The sequence below is a fragment of the Haliaeetus albicilla genome, chromosome 24, assembly GCF_947461875.1.
Source record: "Haliaeetus albicilla chromosome 24, bHalAlb1.1, whole genome shotgun sequence".
In the NCBI taxonomy this organism is placed as follows: Eukaryota; Metazoa; Chordata; class Aves; order Accipitriformes; family Accipitridae; genus Haliaeetus; species Haliaeetus albicilla.
The window spans coordinates 13596907-13615374 of NC_091506.1; the positions used below are offsets into that span (position 1 = coordinate 13596907).

Genomic DNA, 18468 nt, shown 5'->3' on the forward strand with positions numbered 1-18468 from the left:
AGGGAGAGCAAAAAAGCACTGTTCTGAAAGAAAAAAAAATCTGTAGAATATAGCGCAAGTCTAGTCTACTGGGACACCTGTGGGAGGTCCATAACACAGTATTGCTTTCTTGGCTTGTAAACAGCTGTTGTAATTTGAAATGGTACTTAGGACTACTTAGTAGTCACTACTGAAAATGCAGGGCACATGTGTTAAGCTTTATTGTGTAATGCATTTGGCCCTGTGTGCCTCCTGGGTTATCAGTAAAGCCTTGAACCAGTGAAATGTGCTCCTGCCTTTAGCATCTCAAATGCTCTCAGGCCTCTCCAATGCTCATCTACCTGTTGTTTTTTGGTTTGTTTGTGTTTGGTTTTTTTTTTTTCCAGTTGGTTTGCAGGAGAGCTGTTAATCACTGTTAATAATCATGATTATTCTTAAACCCTTAAAGGTGTGATTTTTAGGAAGCATCCTATGCAACATAAACATAATTTTACAGGAAAATGAATTATGCAAACCCAGATGTTGGTGATTAAGCATAAGAAGAGCAAACGATCCAAATCTTGACCTGCCTTTTTCATGTGAATTTGCGATGTCCATGTGACTTTGAAATCAAATCTCGGCATCAAACTTCCCAGCGGCACCAGGGTGGGGGTATCCTTACAGGCAGAATGAAGGTGTGCTGTGACAGCGAGCGGGCTGAGCTAATTAGCGACTCACCCTACAGCGCCTAATTAGCGTGGGCAAGATGAGAGCAGAGTGCCGGTGCTGCAGGGGCAGTTACAATAACCCTTTCCCCAGGGGCTCTCTGCAGCCGGTGCTCTTGGCTCCCTCCTCCTTCGGCCAGGCCTGGCCCCGAGGAGCCCCAGGCACACACCTGGGGAGGGGGCACCAGCTGCTAGGTGTGTGGCCATCAAAGCAAACTGCTTTAATTGCCTCCCCGAGATGAGGAGGCCTGGGCCAGAGGGCCTGGCAGAGGCAGCGTGTGGGTGGTGGAGGATGCCCACAAGCAGGTGCTGAGAGGAGAGTCAGGGGTTTGGGGGTTTTCATCCCTGCTGGCATGGACGCGCTGAAGATGGCTTTGACCGCTCTTTCGCCTTTTTGGGTCGCCCCTCGGGGTGCCCGCCGTTGAGGCGATGCGCTTAGCGTGTATTTTAGCGCGCTCCCAACGTGTGGAGGGAGGTGGGTGCCCGCGCTGCGTGGTGGAGCTGCCCCACGCGCGGGATGGAGGCCGCGTTTCTCTCAGGCTTCGCGTTCCTCCCGACTGGAAGCCCGGCGGGGCAGCGACGGGTTTTGCCGCCGCCCGGGGCTGAGGCGGCGGGCCGCGGCAACGCGGAACGGCGGCGGCGGGGCCCGCGTTGCCGCAGGGGCGCTGTTGGGACGGACCGGCCGGGTGCAGCGCCGTCATGGCCGCCGGGCCCGCGGCGCCCCGCGTCCTCAACGTGAACGTGGGCGTCCTGGGCCACATCGACAGCGGGAAGACGGCGCTGGCGCGGGCGCTGAGCACCACCGGCTCCACCGCCGCCTTCGACCGGGCGCCGCAGAGCCGGGCGCGGGGCATCACGCTGGACCTGGGCTTCTCCTGCCTGCGCACCGCCCTCCCGCCGCAGCTGGGCCCGGGGCCCGGCGAGCTCCAGTTCACGCTGGTCGACTGCCCGGGGCACGCCTCCCTCATCCGCACCATCATCGGCGGTAAGGGGGGGGGGGGAGCGGCGGTGGCCACCCCTGCCCGGCCCCGGTGGCGGAGAGGCCCCCGCCGGGGTGCTGGGGCGCCTGGCGGGGCCGTCCCGGTGCCTCGGGGCGCCTCAGCCCTCGGCGAGGTCCCGGCTTCCCGCCGTGAGGCGAGCGGGGCTGCCCCTGCCCGCCTGAGCCTGTCTGTGCTGGGAGCTTCCCTTGTGCTAGTCGGGGCGCCGCGGTCTGCGGCTGCCTGGCCGTGCCCGCCGAGTGGAAGGCGTGAGTCGGGGCGTCAGGTTCTTCGCAGGCCTCCGGACTCTGTTGTGCTTCTTCGTAATTGTCCCTCCAATAAAACGCCAGTACTCGTAGAAAAGCAGTCTGTATCGGTGAATTGTTCGGACGGTCAGGCCTGCTCGGTTTTCTTACGCTTACTTGAAAAGAAAGTTTTCTTTATTGTGTGCGGAGACCTTGTGTTTGTGGTTTTTAAGGGCAGTATTAATTTCTCTTTTCTCTTTTCTTAAAGCTGTCAGAGTTTGATATTCCCTATGGTTGAGAGCTGTGGCGTGCTTGCTGGACAGGCGCGTGCCAAACTTTTGTCTTGGAGAGACTGGGGAGCTCTAAAATGATAATCTTGCGTTTAGAAATAATTTTGTGGATTTTAGTAACTTTCCGTTCTCGTCTTTGTAGATGATATCGGAAGGTTAATCTGGTTTGCATTAGAGCTCATTTTAAATTAGTGCACCTTGTTCTATGAGAAATAACACCTCCCCCTTCCATCTCTTATGAAAAGAGTTAAGAGGTGGTTGGTGCTTGACTAAGGATATAATGGAGTTGCAGCTGCAGGCTGTTTAAAATAGTCACAGGTTGGTAAACTGCAACTACAGGAACCTCTGAAAGTTCAGTTCCTATGCATTTCCTCTGCTGGTGTCTCTTTAGTGTCAACTAGGTGGTAGTTTTGTAATGCAGTATGTTTCTTCTCAGCTAGACTGAGGTTCAGACCAAGTTACTTTTCAGGATGTATGGCTTAACCCCTTTTTGAACAGATGTAGTATTTGTAAATGGCGTTAGCAGTAACTGCATTGTATTGTTTGTATTTCTTTTGGGTAGGATAATAAACATTTATCTATTGCTGGATTTCAACAGCAGTAAAGTGGTCTGTACCATTAATGTGTGCTCTACAGCTGCATGGGAGGAGTGGCTGTGTGCTCAGTTGAAGAAACCTGTGGTCTTTTGGTCTTCTTTTGTACTTTACAGTCAGCTGTCATTCTTAAGTAATTGCAAGCACCTCTTTATGTTCTAAAGAACAAAGTTTACTTTGGCAAACGGTAACTTTTCTTGGATGTATTGAAGAGTGACTTGTAGTTAGACGCTCCTTTCTGCCAGAAACAACTAATCTGAGTGGGGTAAACTTTCTCATGAAGAGGACGTGGGAAAAATTGGAAAAACAGCTTCTTTTATCACTTTAACACTTATCTAGGGCGATTGTTTAATACATAGGCTTCTTGTTGCTTCCTGTTGTTTTTATGAAGAACTTCAAAGCATTTAGTCATAGCTGTCCACATTGGTTGAATAAGTTATTTAGATTTCCTTATTGATAGGCCATGTTGGGAGAAGAAAAAAAAATGTGGGCAGTGGACTGGACCAGATGGCATGATAGAGTTTTCTTCCCAGCAAAAATGATTCTTTAGAGGTAGCGAATCAGACACATAAGCATGTCAAACTCTCTTAGTTCCAGTTATACATGACTATGTGTCTTAGTGAAAACATTTGATTGTGTGACTTACTGCAATTCTATGTATTAAGAAAGAGTTGTCGAGAAAATGCAGTATTGTGTTAATACTTGGTTTCAAGAGTTAGAAATTTTGGTTTTCTTCTTGATAGTGGATGCTTTTTTTTTATGACCAGGTTTAAAACGTGAAGCCTTGATAAAACCTGATCTGTGCCTGTGGGACTATTTAGGTGTTTACAGTTTTAGTGTGGTTTGGTGAAACTCAAACTGATGTATAGCATATCTTGTGTAACAGGATACATCCTTCAGTGTTTAGGTGTCACTATTTCAATATTGCCAACTTTTCCAGCTCTTCAGAAATGGAAAGCCAGGCCACCCAGATAATGATACTTTAAAAATTTAAGTTGTCTTCATCTGCTTCCTAATCATGAGTGTTCAGGGTTCACCATTCCAAGCGTTTTTTTTGCAACCAGGAATGCTGCTACTTTTTTCTTTTTTGATGGAATCTGCGATTTCCCTGTTACTACAGATTTTTTTCTATATATAAGGTTTTTAAATAAAATGTAAGTGCAAAGTACTTTATCTTCCTACATTTATTCTGCACCTCAGATTTCTCACACCTCTAAAATACTGCTCTTCTGAAATTGTCCTGTGATAGCTGTAGATGTGAGTTAACCTACAGAAAAGCTAGAGACAGGAGGCTGTGGGAAAGGGAGCTGGACGCAAGTAATCAGAAGGTGGAGTGACAACTCCAGAGGGCTCTGAAGTAGCCTTCTCATATGTTAGTCATGTGCATGCAGCTTTTGCAGTAGAAGCTACAGGTGTGAAAGTATGTTGTTGCATGCTCTTATTGTCTGAAGCTCCCTTTTCTTTTAATTGAAGGTGGTGTAAACTAGTTGGCTCCCCCTTTGAGTGACCCCATCTTACGGAAATGCTGTCTGCTGTGGCTGGGTAGCACCAGCATTATTCAGTCAGGTCTCCCACAAAGCAACTAGCTCAAGGAATTCCTTACTGGCTTCACAAGGGAAGCCAGTATTTTTTTGTTTTGGGTTTTTCTTTTAAATCTCAGCTTTTCTCTTCCAGGGTGCTGTTCTCAGCAATGATGTCCCAGGCTAACTTCTAGTCCAATTCCATCTTCTCTGTCATCTTTTCTGTGCTCCCAGAGTGCTCTAAGGGTTAACTCCTTTGCTGTACAAAGCTGATAAATCTGCTTACAGATTAAATGATACTATTTTCCATTCTTTAACATATTTCTGTATCTAGCTAATTCTGGAAGTGGATTTTTTCATGGCTGAATCTAGTATTGCATTTTTGTCATGCTATACCAGGTAGTGCTTGACCTTGCAAATACTTCTCATAGTCACTCACAAGATGCTTATTTAGAGACAATACCTTAGGATTAAATGAATGCAGAATATTTCAGCAGTAACCAAATGGAATGGAAAATGGAAGTCATATTTCATTCTGTGTGGTTACATCTTTCTTGCAAAGCTTGTCCTTGAAAACAAAACATATCAAATGTTAAATCAAAAGATTTTTTTTTTTACCTGCATGCTGAGAAATGGAAATGTTGCAGACAGTTCCACCCAAGATGCTTTCTTAAAGTTGTAGCTGGAAGGTGATAGTCAAGGTTAGAATGTAATAAATGATAGGCACTTGACTTAGTACATCATGGCTTTCACTTGTATTTAAAACATCCTGGTTTATTCTTCAACAGCAGACTCTTGTGTGTCTGATGTGGCAGGAAGGTATTAAGTTATTGTGGATAGCTGTATGGCTTGGACTGTGTCATGTATTTCTTTTTGTCTTATTCTTTTGATCAGCGAAACAGAAGTCTGTTTTACAATAATTCGAGATTTTTCCTGTGCTCTAGCAGGACCTTTTCTGTCTATCATGTATCAAGCAACGCAACAAATACTGTACTTGCAGCCATACATAGTTGACTTGCTAAACAGAAAACAAACCTGAGTAACTGAATTTTAAGGTTCAATTCTTTAGCTTGTCAGAAGCAGTGAGAAGCCCCCACATAGCAGCCTTATGCTTGCTTTCTGCACTGAATGAATGACTGCAAAATGCAATACTGCTGTTTTTATCATTACTGCTTGGTTCTATTGCTATAGAGATGGAGCGGTGTTTTGTTAAAATTTCACACTGAGATGGGGTAGTTTCTGTCACAGTCCTGTGTTGTTTTTTGTTGTTTTTTTTTTTAAGCTTCTGTTCTTTTGTTAACTTTTGGTGCTGTGATCTTCCACAAAGCTGATGTTAATGTCATCAAAGTAAAATAGGAGTTGCTTTTACATTTGTTTGTTGCAGACCTATGCATCCAGTAGGATCTGGAACAGTTTCTCAAATGAGTTCAGCAGTAAGGGATGCCTGCAGAGAGGTTATATGAGTTAATCTGCCAGAAGAAATTCAATCCCCATATTTCATTTTAAGACCACTTTGCGTAGCAAAGTAGTTTAACCAGCAGCAGATTTTTTACTTGCTGATGGTTAATTTCATGCCCTACAAAGGGTCAGCACACTAATACAGAAGAACATGATTACCTCATCTTAGCTCCCCCCCCCCCCCCGACATGCACACAGTGAAGGGATACTGCAGCGTTTGTTTTATGTGAGCTGTTGTCAGATGCCCTTTATCTGTTTGATTTTGAGATGGGTCCTCAAAAGAACTTCTAAAAAAAAGTTGTCTTTTTTCTCTATGAAGTTCAAAGGACAGAGTAGCCTTATAGGGTTTTAATTGGAGAGCTACTGCTTGACCCCGGTTGTCTAAACTGGGGCAGGGGGGAATTCTGACAAACTTGTAGTTTTGTAATCCTTATGCCTGTCTGAACCTTCGACCTTTTTACTTTATAACTAGAGCTTCATTGTCACCATTTGTCCCTGCAGTTCCTTTCAAAGAAAACTGCCTTGCCAGTGTCTGTTTCCACTTTGCTGCTGTGTTCTGTTAAGGAAGGGTATTAATTCATACCTGCTACATTGGAGGGGCCAAGACTTTTGAACTTGCACAGGAGCTTGGGGAGGGGGAAATGAGCATAGCAAAAGCATGTCTTGCTGATGCAAATGAGTACAATGAAAACAGTCTTGGGAGATCAAGGGAAATGTGGTCTTGCTACCAGCATTCAAATTTGATCAGATGCAGATTATTTGTAACATTAACATAGCACACACACAAAAAGTATTTTTATCACAGTTAGGCGTTTTGCTGAGTTTGTTGTAAGCTTTTGAGAGGATTTGTAAACTCTGGGTTACCTTTGCATTGCTGTGATGAAAAGACACTTCTGTCAGTGTCAACACGCTTCTGTCAGTGTCAGCTTTTGCTTGTTGACACCTTTGTGAAGATACAGTTCTTGTTCACTCATCCAGAATAGAAAAAACAAGTAGAGTTTTATAGTTGTAGAGTGTATATATGGATGACTTAAATTTATGCGGAGGCCTCTTGCTGTTGAGTACATATGTTGAAGGGAGACCTGTTCTCTGGAGGAAAGAGTGCCTTGTGTTGCTCAGTGGATACTGTTCTGGTCAGAGAGAAGTCACTGGAGAGTCTTGAGGACTTTGGCTGCTAGCTTGAAGTGAGAATAACATAATAATGAACCTTGTTCTGGTGAAAAAATATTAAAATACAACTCGTGTAATTCATATTCACAAGCCTTGAAGTAGTGGTTGATGTTGTGGAAGTACTTGTGGGCCAAGAGAGTTCAACTAGCACTAATGTGAATGTTTTCTAAACCCTGTTAAACTCGTTGGGTTCACGGTGCTTGTAAATTGCTGACATTGCTTTGTATTAAAAATGCAAATAAATAAACTTTATTTCTGTAAATGAAAACACTTTTTCTCTTGAAATTGAAACAGTGTCTTTTTTTTTTTTAATTTAAGGAATTTGGCTGGTGCCTGATAGGTGTCTGACAAATTAAAGGAGTATTTTTGACACTTTAAATGAAAGCCACTTTTTAAATTAAGGACCTATGCATAAAGAAAAGGCAGCTGGTATAAAAATACCGCTGCTCTAAAATCTCCCCTCTCCCCAACCCCCAAAGTGCAACTTTGTCTAGTGGATATTACAGTGCACAAGAGGGCAGTATTTGCTTACAATGCAGGATCTTAATGATAAGTACATAGGGTAACAGGTCAGAGTGGATGCAGTGACCTTACTTTGAATCAAAACAGAATTAAGTAGAAGATTTGGAATGCAACTGTGGCTTAATTTCCCATTGCTAAAGAAAATATCCTCTGTGTTTTAAGGAAGGTTAGTCTTATTTCATCTACAATTTGGACAGTGTTTTGTATACCTTAAGCAATAAAAACATATTGGGTGTTGTCTTATGCATTATGTGAGATGCAGGTAGCACAGGTGAGACAAAACAACTGGTTTTCACTGAAGTTGCACATGAGTGATATGACTCTTCATCCACATAGCAAGGGCTGTTTTTTTAATTTTACATTTATGGAAAGTTTATCTAGTTTAACCTGTAAAGTAATTGGCGATGTGGAAACCATGGAATTTAGTGTACTTAATTCTTTTATTTCTTTCCCCGTTACCCCATATCATTTAATAACCGAACAAAAGTAGTTGAGTAGAATGAAACTTGTTTTCTCTGTGTGTATCAGGGTACTTTTAAAATAGTGGTCTTCATGTGGAATTTTTAGCAATCTGTATCATAACTTTAATGGTTCTAACTTTCCATTTATTATGTATCACTTCTCATTTCTGTGTGTATTATTGCTTTTTGAGTGATGTGACAGTGAGACTAGTCTACTTGGTTGCTACTATTTCTATTCTATGCCCTCTTGTGCTTTTTTGACTTGAAGCCCATTTCCCTATTAAAGTTACACAGGTTCAACAAGCTCCTAAACTATACATCAACTTTTAAGTAATATGAGAGAGCAAAGCAGGAAGAGTCTCCCTTTCCTTTCATGGTTGAAAAGTTTAAAAGGGAGCAAGAGAGCCATTGTCTTCTCATCTTAAAAGTTATAGTGAATAATCACATTCTCTTCTACTTCTTGTTAGGATCCTGTCAGAAATGTACTGTTTCCTGTGTTCAGTTAAAAAAAAAAAAAAATAGTGCATATCTCGTTCTGAAGATGTGATTTATAATTGAATTCTCAATCTTAAATGTAGATTGTTAAACAAGAATGGCTTTACTGAACCTTGTTTGAACGTTAAATTGTCTCTTGCTAATATAGGACAATTTTTCTACAAAGCTTTTGAGTGGTTGTTTGCATACTTGTTTGGATACAACAAAACTGCTAATTCACACTTCATTATTTGACAAAAAACCTGACAGCTTCTCAGGAAAACATAATAACCAAGCACTGAAATGGTACTAAGTCTGTTTGATCATTCTTTCTATTGATTTAAAAACAGAATTTCTTTGTTCCATCATACTGTGTGCAAGCATTCATCAAATAACCACGTGCCCTTTCATTTCACTTTTGCTTCACGTTTCTCCTTGCTTGAAATTGTTTTGTAAGCTGTTTGGGAGAGTGGTCAAGCTTTATTAATCCATTTTTAGATGTTTTTAAATATCAGTTGATGTAGTGAAGTCTTATAAAAACCCGCATAAAATCTAGAACAAATTGCTGTAAAATATGAAGCATGTTTATAGTTAAAATTACCCTTGTCAAAATAAATTTAAAGCACATTTTTTGAAGTAATATTTTTACTGATGATGGATATGTTTGCTTACTAAATAGTGCAATTTAGCAATTCAGCGGTCTACTAATCAACAAACTGGCTTAATAAGGTTCTACTGTATTTGTTCTACAGCTTGATTTAGAAGTTGTCTTCAATTAGTAGATGCTGGATATAAGTTGAATGATACATTGCTTTTGTATAGAACCCACTTCTAATAGCTAGTTTAGCTTGATGGAGCCATGAACTTAGCTTCCTTAATATGTTTCTCTGGTTTTTTTGTTTGTACTAGAAGTAATAATGTATGTTCTTGGATGACTGTTGTAAGGTAATGTTTATCAAAACCCCTAGAAAAACAAAATGCAGATGGAAAAATCTAGGTTACAATTGTAAAGCAGACATGCGACATCTTCTAGCTAAGCAAGCAAACCAAACCCCCACATTGTCATTGTTAAAGTCCGTTAAGTGGAATAAAAGGTTGTTTCTCTGTGTGGCAGCTAGTTGTTTGCTGTCTGGGAACCCTAAGTTTGGCCTGGCAAGCTGAAAAGCAAGGACAGATGTTCTGTGGTGGTAACTTCCAGCTGGATTCTTGAATGCATTGTGTTCTGTGGGTCACAACTCATAACGGAGCAAAATTGAGTGAGAGCTCCCGCAAAGAAAGACTTGAACAGCTCGTATGATAGCTATGATTGCAAAGATACAGTGCATTCTGTGAGAAAATATTCTCTGTGCTATCTGTAAAATTCAGATTTAATAGCCATTCTGAAGTGCTTCCTTTAAACTGTTTACTTCCAAAAAGCATTTCAGGCTAAGTAAATACCAATAATTCTTATTTCCCATCTCCTTATCAGTTATTCTACCAAAATGTTCTTGCACAGCCTATCTAATCTCTTCGAGTGAACATGAAATGGTTAGTGTTGGCTTCCAATTTGAATTACAATCTCTGTTTCAAACTTAAGCTGATTAATTCTACATTAGATTGTAATTATCAGCATTACCAGCACTAAGGGTGGTTGCAACCAGACAAACGAATATATATATATATATATGTTGAATGTAACAGGAGAATGAGTTGCTGAATAGTGGAAGAAAAGGAAATGGAATAGAGAGGATAGCTTAAACAAAAATTAATAAATTGTATTCAGGAGCATTGTGGGGCTAAAGGATGATAAGGGGTAGTAAAGTTTGAATTTTGAGATTTATAGGAAAAGTTGACGTGAGTAAGAATCCAGGCCACTCAGGTTCTAGAGAAGAGATGAGTCATTTGGGTTTATGGTTTTGTTTAAAAACTTCTTACTTTATTTTACTTCATGCCATAGAAGGATCATGAATATTGTGTTGTCCACTGCAGATCTGCTTTTTCTGCAGTGCCAGAAAAGTGTATTTAATTGAATCCACTGTAGCACTTTCTTGTCTTCTGTGCCAAAGTTTTCCTTTATTTTGTGTCCTATTTGGGATGCAACATATGGTTGGCATATAAGAGTAGCTGGTACTCTCAGATCTCAGGTGCTCTTTTTAATTGTGGAACCTTGACTTGTTTGGCAAAGTTTTACTGGTCTTATATTTCCTTCAAATGTATTGTAGAGCAGGTGAGCATGTTTTAGAGATGATTCCTGTATATGTAAAATTTGAAATGGTCTTTGAGAACCTGTTGGGTAAGGAAAAGCTATAGAAGTGTTTGAGAGTTGTTGATAGAACTGTGCAATTCTATTAACCAGGATAGGCAAGGGGAAATGTCTTTTTGTCATAAATGTTTATTCATGTTTAAATCTACTTTTCTTATATTAAAGACTTCCCTTCCAGCAGTATTGCTTTGGAGAAGAAAGTTTCCAAAGCATGCAAAAACTGCATTTCGGAGAAAGAAGCAAAATTATTGTAGTTTTCTTTTTTAGGATCAAGAAGAGGGGGAGGGAAAATGGTTTCCTTGTATTTAACTGTGCTGTTGGATGGAAGACAAAGCTCAGTCTCTCTTGCTGACTAATGTCATCATCGAGGCATTTTTTTCTCCCACAGAGCAATTTTGTCTCCATTGAGACCCCCACAGCCATTGGCAAGACCATGGCCTGAGATTAAATCTCATGCTTGGGTGAAATTCTAATGACTGTAATTGTTTCCTCTTTTTAAGTCTGTGGTCCCTTCATCAAAGAGGGGTGCGGAAATTATGCATTTATGTTGTAAAAAGGGAGGTCATGATTACCTGAACCTGTGGTTGACTTCAGGGGATTCTGTGTCATGTTCTGGCAGTGGTTATCCATGCTGATATTCTAGTATGTGAAGTGATTTAAAGTGTGGCTCAAAGTATATATGTAAAGTAATAGTGGCATGTCTCAGTCCTCTGTGGGGTTTGTGCTGCTCTCGTTCGGCAGTCATCCACTGTCAGATGATTACTACCTCTCAATGAGGAGAGTGGTAGCAGCTCGTGTGTTTTGGTCATCTGTTGGAATAGGAGAGAAGGGGAAATAGTAAATGTGGGTTGAGGTAGGCTTCTGTGAATGATCTGTTTCAAGGGCAAGCTCCTAACTTAGTGCAGCCATGAAATAATGCTGGACTTGTGTCTTCCCCATATTGCAAAGGGCTTAGGACTTGTCAGCAAGTGCTGCTGTTAACCCTTACTCATGCTTCAGTGTTTACTGAAGGTGTTCAGCAGCTTGAATGATAACACCAGTATGGTAGTGCTGGTTGTGGAGGACCTGAATGTAAGTGTGTCTGAATGTGGATATGAAAAAATTGCGCACAATTTTACAGAGGTAGCTTGCCCAAGTCTACAAAATTAGGATATGCATGTGCATCAGTGTTGCTGTGTGGTGGAAAAATTCAGGTAAGTATTTTATATTACTGACTTTATTGTGCAGTTCTATATGTATGCAGCTTTGGAACCATACTCTCCCCTAACTTCTTTGAAGATTTATGAAAAGATCATGTACTGTGTGTTAAGTACAAAATTTTTGGAGCTTGTTCTAATTTATGAACCATCATTTAAAGATGTTGGAAGAACTGACCAAGAGGCGTTTAATCAGAGAATAAGAAAAATGGTTCAAATAGTACTTAATTTTAAGTGTCTAGGCTGCATTTAGAGACTAAAGAAACCCCCAAACATCATCATTCTTAAAAGCACTCAGCATCGGAATCTTTCCATGATATCAGTGAGACAATGAGCACTCAGTTCAAAGTATTGAAAAGTACAACAAAAAAATCCCAAGTGTCAACAGTGCTGTTCACCTAAGGGACCAGCTTTGGGCATATAACACTGAAACTTTGGCTGCTGTCTGGCAATATTATAGATTCAGATAATATGATAATATGTGTCATTTTAAAATACCTTAAAGCCTGAAAAGCAAGTTTTTACACCAAAATTTTATGCATGTGTTTACATATAAATAAAATCCATAATAAAAAGCTTGAAATAATTGTTGATAATAGTTATCTTTGTGTATGGCGTAATAACAGTATTGCTAAATGTTCAAAAGTCACAAGTCGGGCATCCCTAAGGAAGTTGTTAAAAGAAATAGTTTTGTTCTTCTAATTTGCTTGCTGTGTGATAGGTTTTCACCCTGTGGTAGGGACCAATGTGTATTTCTTTCCCCGAGTAGACTTTTCACCTGACTAACAACTGAGATTCTCCCATTGTTTTGAGTGCTGTGATAAAGTTGTGGTGGCTGGTGATGTTTACCCATGTGTTTGTAATTGAGCTCTCCCTTTACTCTCTCTGGTGTGTATTATGATATCCAGTAACACTAGCTTTTTCTGTCCAAAATTGCTATTTAACTGGAATATCTTGTGGAAGGAGATTCACTTGTCTATGGTGCTGTGTAGTGCATCTAGGAGCAATATTAAAAAAAATGTATATTTGATTAAATTGAACTGTACCAAACTTTGCATGGAGAAAATATTCTTTTGGTTAAGGGAAGGAAAGAGTTTTGAACTTAAGCTAAATTCTTAAAAAAAACCAACCAAACAAACCCAAACCAGTGGTTGAAAATCCAGTCTTTACAGAAAGTTCATCTCCAGATGTGTTTTCATTATGGAACTGTATTCACTAACAAATTGTGTGGGGGTAGGTGTTTGGGTGTTTTTTCACTATGTGTCCCTAAATGTGTTTTTGTTTTGAAGCTTTATTTCCTGTATGAAATAATTGATTATTCTAGTAATAGCCAGCACTGCTTTTGAGGGGTTTAATGTTTTCTTTCTTGTAATTTAAAGCCAAACAAATCAAATGTGAAGATAAATTTAACTTTTTTTTTCAAACGCAAGCCGTTCTATCCATTACCCACCCTGCACCAAGAAACCAGCGAGTCCTTAACTTCTTTTAAAAGAACACTGTTTCTAAACAAACAAACAAAAAAGTCAAATTGATGCAGTGGTTGAAAGTTATTTTGGTTGCTGTACCTGTTTCTTTTCCCCTTGAATTTTAAAGATCTTTATTTTTGTCCCATTAAGAAAATGGTAGACTGTAGCTAAGAAAACTGTAGACCACATGTAAAATGATGTCAGGTTTATGGATATTTTTTTGGTATTTTTTGCAAATCATTGAGTCAATCCTAGGTAAAAACAGAATTAACTAATGTGAAATTTAAATTAGTTGACAGTATCCTTTCAAAGCTTATGCATACTGTTTTAAAAGTTTTTGCAGTAACTTATAGGCTCATATAGGAGCAGTTGGAACAAAGTAGTTCACCTGGATGAAATCATCAAAATGCATGTATTTTGAGGATGTTGTAACTCTGTTTGGAAGCTGTTACACTTTCCATGAAAGATTTGTACTTTTGTCCCAGCCTGTGTAAGTTCCCTTTTATGCACTGTTTGTTCAGAAGTGGAATAAATAAGTTCTGTGAATGAGAAATGTGTTTCCGCAAAGAGGATGCTAACCTGGGGTCTGATGTTCCCTAAAAAAACCAAAAAATAATTAATTTAGGGGTCAGAAGCATAGTACAGTATAGACACAATAAAAGCAGCCAAGATCAGCTCAGCTGAAACAGTACATTTATCAGAACTTTCCATAAGAAGCAGCGTGTTGTGTGGTTGACAGTCATGATTGAAATACAGGATGCTTGGGCACTAGCTTATAGGTGGCAGACGTGACTTTGTAGTAGGTCAGCAAAATAGCCTATCAAGCTAGTTTTTTAAAATTAAATACATTCTGGAAAATATGGTTTGCTGCGAAGTGGTAGTGATCATTGCAAAATATTTTAAATGCCTGAGTTGTAATCTCTCTCTCTCCTTCTGTTAGCTCTGAGCAACTAAAAAAAAAAAAAGAGCTTTAATCACCAAGGCTGTATTCTTTCTTAGTGATTCCAGCTTTTCATTAAGCAGTGATTAGTACTCTTCAATTATGCATTCGTTTATCTTAGTGATGCATTTACAGTTAGAGATAGTGTTGGTTTATTGAATTTGGCTGATGCCTGGCAATTTCAGCAGATGTTTTTTTTGCTTGCCATGTAAGAACACACAAGAAAGGAGTGGAGAGGGGTTTATAGCCTTGGCGTTGTTTTTAATGATAATCTGATAATTTTACCTGATTTTTTTGAAGAAAAGTGGAAAATACGAGCTCCCCCCCCCCCTTAGAACTTTCAGCAATTCTGTTCTGAAGTCCATTTCTGGGCTTCGTCTTTGTCTGGTGGACATCAGTTGTTCATGGCAAGGGAATGAGCAGTGTAGCAGGCTGATCTTTGAAACTTGTAGTTGGAATGGATTTTTCTCCATGTTCATAAGTTGGCAGTTCCAGAAATTAATTAAAAGATTGTTATTTTTTTTCCTTAAGGGGAGTGGGGGAAGAAGGAAAAGGGGGACAATGCAGTAGAAGATGGGGTTGAAGAGCAATTTCTTGATACTTATGTTGTCCTTTCCTGTACGAGTAAGAGGGAGGAGAAGAAAAAAGCATCTCAGTACTGTTAAAAGCTGCCCTAGTTTGTTTTCTGTCATAGCTGGATAGGATTAAATTAGGTGGGCACTGGTGGAGTGTGAGGTAGAGTGGTTTGTGGCAGGGGGAGTAGGGTTGCAGATAACACGCCTTTGCTTCACTTCTATTTGTTTCATGGTTTTTGTTTGTATGTTTTAAAATTATGTATTTGGTTTGCTTCCAGATTCAACAGTAGACAAGCTTGAGTTTTAGTTTATTAACAGAACTGAAATAGGCTTCTTTGCCTGCACAGTGCTGCTGCAGAGAGAATAGATTGTTGGTGCTATCTCTTGGTACTGAAAACTTAAAAGTTTTCATTTTGCTGGTAAAGCCCTTCCTAAAACTTGTATGCTCTGATATGTTGTGATTTAATTTTCCTTGGACCAACAGAATCTAGCTCTTTGAGAGAGGCAAAGCTTCTCATCGTACACTTAACTCTTATTTTTCTGAGTAACAGAGAACATTATGCATGTTTAAAACATGGTGACTACAAATAAGCAAATTGAAAAACAATAAAAAATTTCCCTTTGTGGTCTGTCAGGTCTCCTCCTCACCCCCAATGTGTACCTTGCTTGACAGGGCATTCTAGAGATAAAAATCATGTAAACGGATGCTACTATTACTTTATTAAGGGAGGAAAAAAATATCCATCTATGTGATTTTTATCTAATTTTTTCTACTTTCATATAGACCAGTCATTAAAGACTATTTCATTTTCTGTACCTATGTTACTTACCTTTTTTCCTCTTCATACACTTTATTTCAATGTTATATTTTTTTACAAAATGGCAAGATAATTTTATCCTCAAAAGCAGTTTAACTGTGACAATTTAAACATAATCAATAAGAATAATTTATTGGAAGTACTTTAATGAACTCTTCTAACAAAATTTAAGTCTGTACTAAATTGTCAGTAAGAATATACTTAATACAGTTACTTTGTACCTCTCTTTCTTTATTATTATATGATTCCATTGTTTGATGTGAAGACTGAAGTGGCTAGGTAACAAATGAAGCATATTTACTTAAGTTCATTTGAAATTAAATTCTCATTCTGATTTTTCCATCCCTTTTTCTGTAATTCTAGTTCTTGCTGTCAGAAAGTTTAATTTAGAATGTGTTGTTCTCTCTGAGCCTAGAAGATGTGAATTGCAAACAAGACTTAATAAAATGTGAAAAGCAATAGTTAAGAATATAAAAAAAACTTGTACAAGGCAAAAGCATCTAAGAATGGGTTTCTGTGAAGAGGAGAGTGTGTAATCTTTAGATATTCTTGATATACTTCTGATACTGTTTTGTTTTCTTGCTTAGGAATTTCTTCTCTTAGTCACCTGAGAAATTGTATCACGGAGGTTAGATTAGCAAGTGTGGATGGTTTTGATGGATTTCTAGGCACTTCATTTCTAAAATCCCATTCAAGCTAGATAGTGATGGCTTGGTGCCTATAGCTGCTGCTCTTTTAATTTTTGCTGTGACTAGTGGTCTCTTGAAATGTGCTGGTTACGTTGTTCCATTTTTAAACAGTGAAATGCAAATTTACAGGTACAGCGAACTTTGGACTAGAAGCATTACTGCTTTGCAGTCCATATTATTTTCTTGTTTATCTGGGTTTCTTAGTCTGTTTGTGTATTTCCACTGAATAACTTGAGCAGTGCCAGCATTCCTGAGAGCTGGTCACATGAGCTTGGCAGAGCAGTGTGTATTCTGAGCAGACTTTGTTTTCTGTAGGCTTTCTTCCCACTTCCCTGGGGATGTTGTCAGCCTCTGTTTTAGCTTGAAAATTTAGATTTTAGGAGAGAAGTGGTTCTTAATTACCAAATGAAACATAGGAGGGTAAGCGTGGGATGCAGAGCTGGGAGACCTGTTGTACTTTTTCTTCTGATGACCCTTCTTGGTCACAGAAGCACAGTTCTGGTCTTGATGAAGGTTTTGATCTTGAGTGATGATTTACTTAACCAGCAGATGTTATTGCTTACAAACTTAGTTTACACAAACTGCCACTACTACTTGTAAAATGCCTGTGCCTTTGAGTCAACACTTGTATTTTATTCAGTTGTTCATTCATCCTAGAGAAAATGCTGGAGGACTTGCTCTGAATTATTCTGAAATATCTATGAAAATCTAAGCATGTTTAGGTTTATATAATGTTTGAGCTGTATTGTGAAATTACTGTGCAGGGTTGTGTTGAACAACTTCACCTTTTGAGATTCTTCAAAATACCTAATAGAAAACTTTTTTAATTATGAGGGGGTTTAGAGATAAAAGGACTGTTTTTGCGTGTTGATGGTTTCTGCATGTTCACCTCACAAGATCTATACTTTTCTAAGTATAAAACTTGAAGCAATAAAATAACCTGTCTGTGTCCAAGATTAAAATGTTTTCATTGTTCTAAGGAGCAACTGGTCTAAACTTAGCCTGTGAGCTTTGTAAAGCCGGGGCTTTGTTTCATGTTTATCTGTGAAGTGCTGTGCAAGCTTGTGGCTTTGTAGAAGTAACATTTTGGAGCCCAGTTAGGTGATCCGCATCCATGCGGCCTCATAGGAGTTCTCTGTAAGGGAGTTTGCAGGATTAAGGTCCAATTCAGTACAAACTCAGAACAGTTCTATATTTTGCTCCTTAGTTGGCTGCACAGCTTTGTTCACAGGAGTATCTTTTTTTAAATAATAAAGTAAATAATTCAAAGCATTTAAAATTTTTTTACGCTAATATTCGATCAGTGAAATTTGGGAATATCTTTTTACAGCACTTATTTTGCTGTCAATTTTTTTAAAAAGTCATCTGTTTATAAGTCATGATGGCTTAGCTTTTTCACCTTCCCTCCTATTAATGCTGTTTAAAACATTTACTCAAGCATTGCTACTGTCTCTTATCTCTGTGTGGTTATAGATCATTAAATTCTGGCCCCTCTTAATACAGTATAAATTCTAATCTTGGCAAGTATTGTGTCTAGTTTTATTTAGTAATTAAACTCTGCACTGGTTTCCACCTTTGCAATGAGCATCACCTTTTCTATTACAGTGGACTTCTGTTAATTATGTGGAGAACGTATTAATGTGAAACACAAATACCATACAATCTGCAATATCTGGAGTGCTTGTAGCATTGGCGTTTTAGATAAATGATAACATGCTGGATACGCTGTTTTGTCCTGAAGTACTGGGATGTGAGATTTACATGACTGTTGACCCCTTGGGACTACTCTGAGATGAGGTGTGTATCTTGTGTAATACTAGTCAGCAAAAATTTAAATGAAAATAAACACACTGTCAAAAGCCCTTCTGTTGGTCTGGCAGGAAGTATAAAATAGTACGATATGCTTGATAATGGCTTCTTTGGAGAAGATTCTCTGGCACAATGGGATGTGACTTAGTGGAATGACAAGCTATGCAGAATGCTTATTGTCATGATTTGATGCCTGCCATGGACTGAAGGCCGGAGAACTGAGTACAAAATAAATCTTTTCTGGAATTTGAGTGGCGAGTCAGATTTATCTTTTCAAACAAACAGAAGTTACAGTCTTTGTGAATGTTAAAAACTCTATTGAAGCGAACTGAGTATAAAC

At 39.3% G+C, this 18468-nt stretch overlaps 1 protein-coding gene across 1 annotated transcript in view; it reads left to right on the forward strand.

The window, feature by feature from the left end:
- The first annotated feature begins 1338 nt into the window (after positions 1-1338).
- The window catches only part of EEFSEC (eukaryotic elongation factor, selenocysteine-tRNA specific), a 129088-nt gene continuing 111958 nt past the window's right edge, over positions 1339-18468 (forward strand). Inside the window, exon 1 of the mRNA XM_069812183.1 lies at positions 1339-1668. Coding sequence (XP_069668284.1) covers positions 1383-1668 — 286 coding nt within the window. The 5' untranslated portion in view covers positions 1339-1382. The remainder of the gene's footprint in view (positions 1669-18468) is intronic.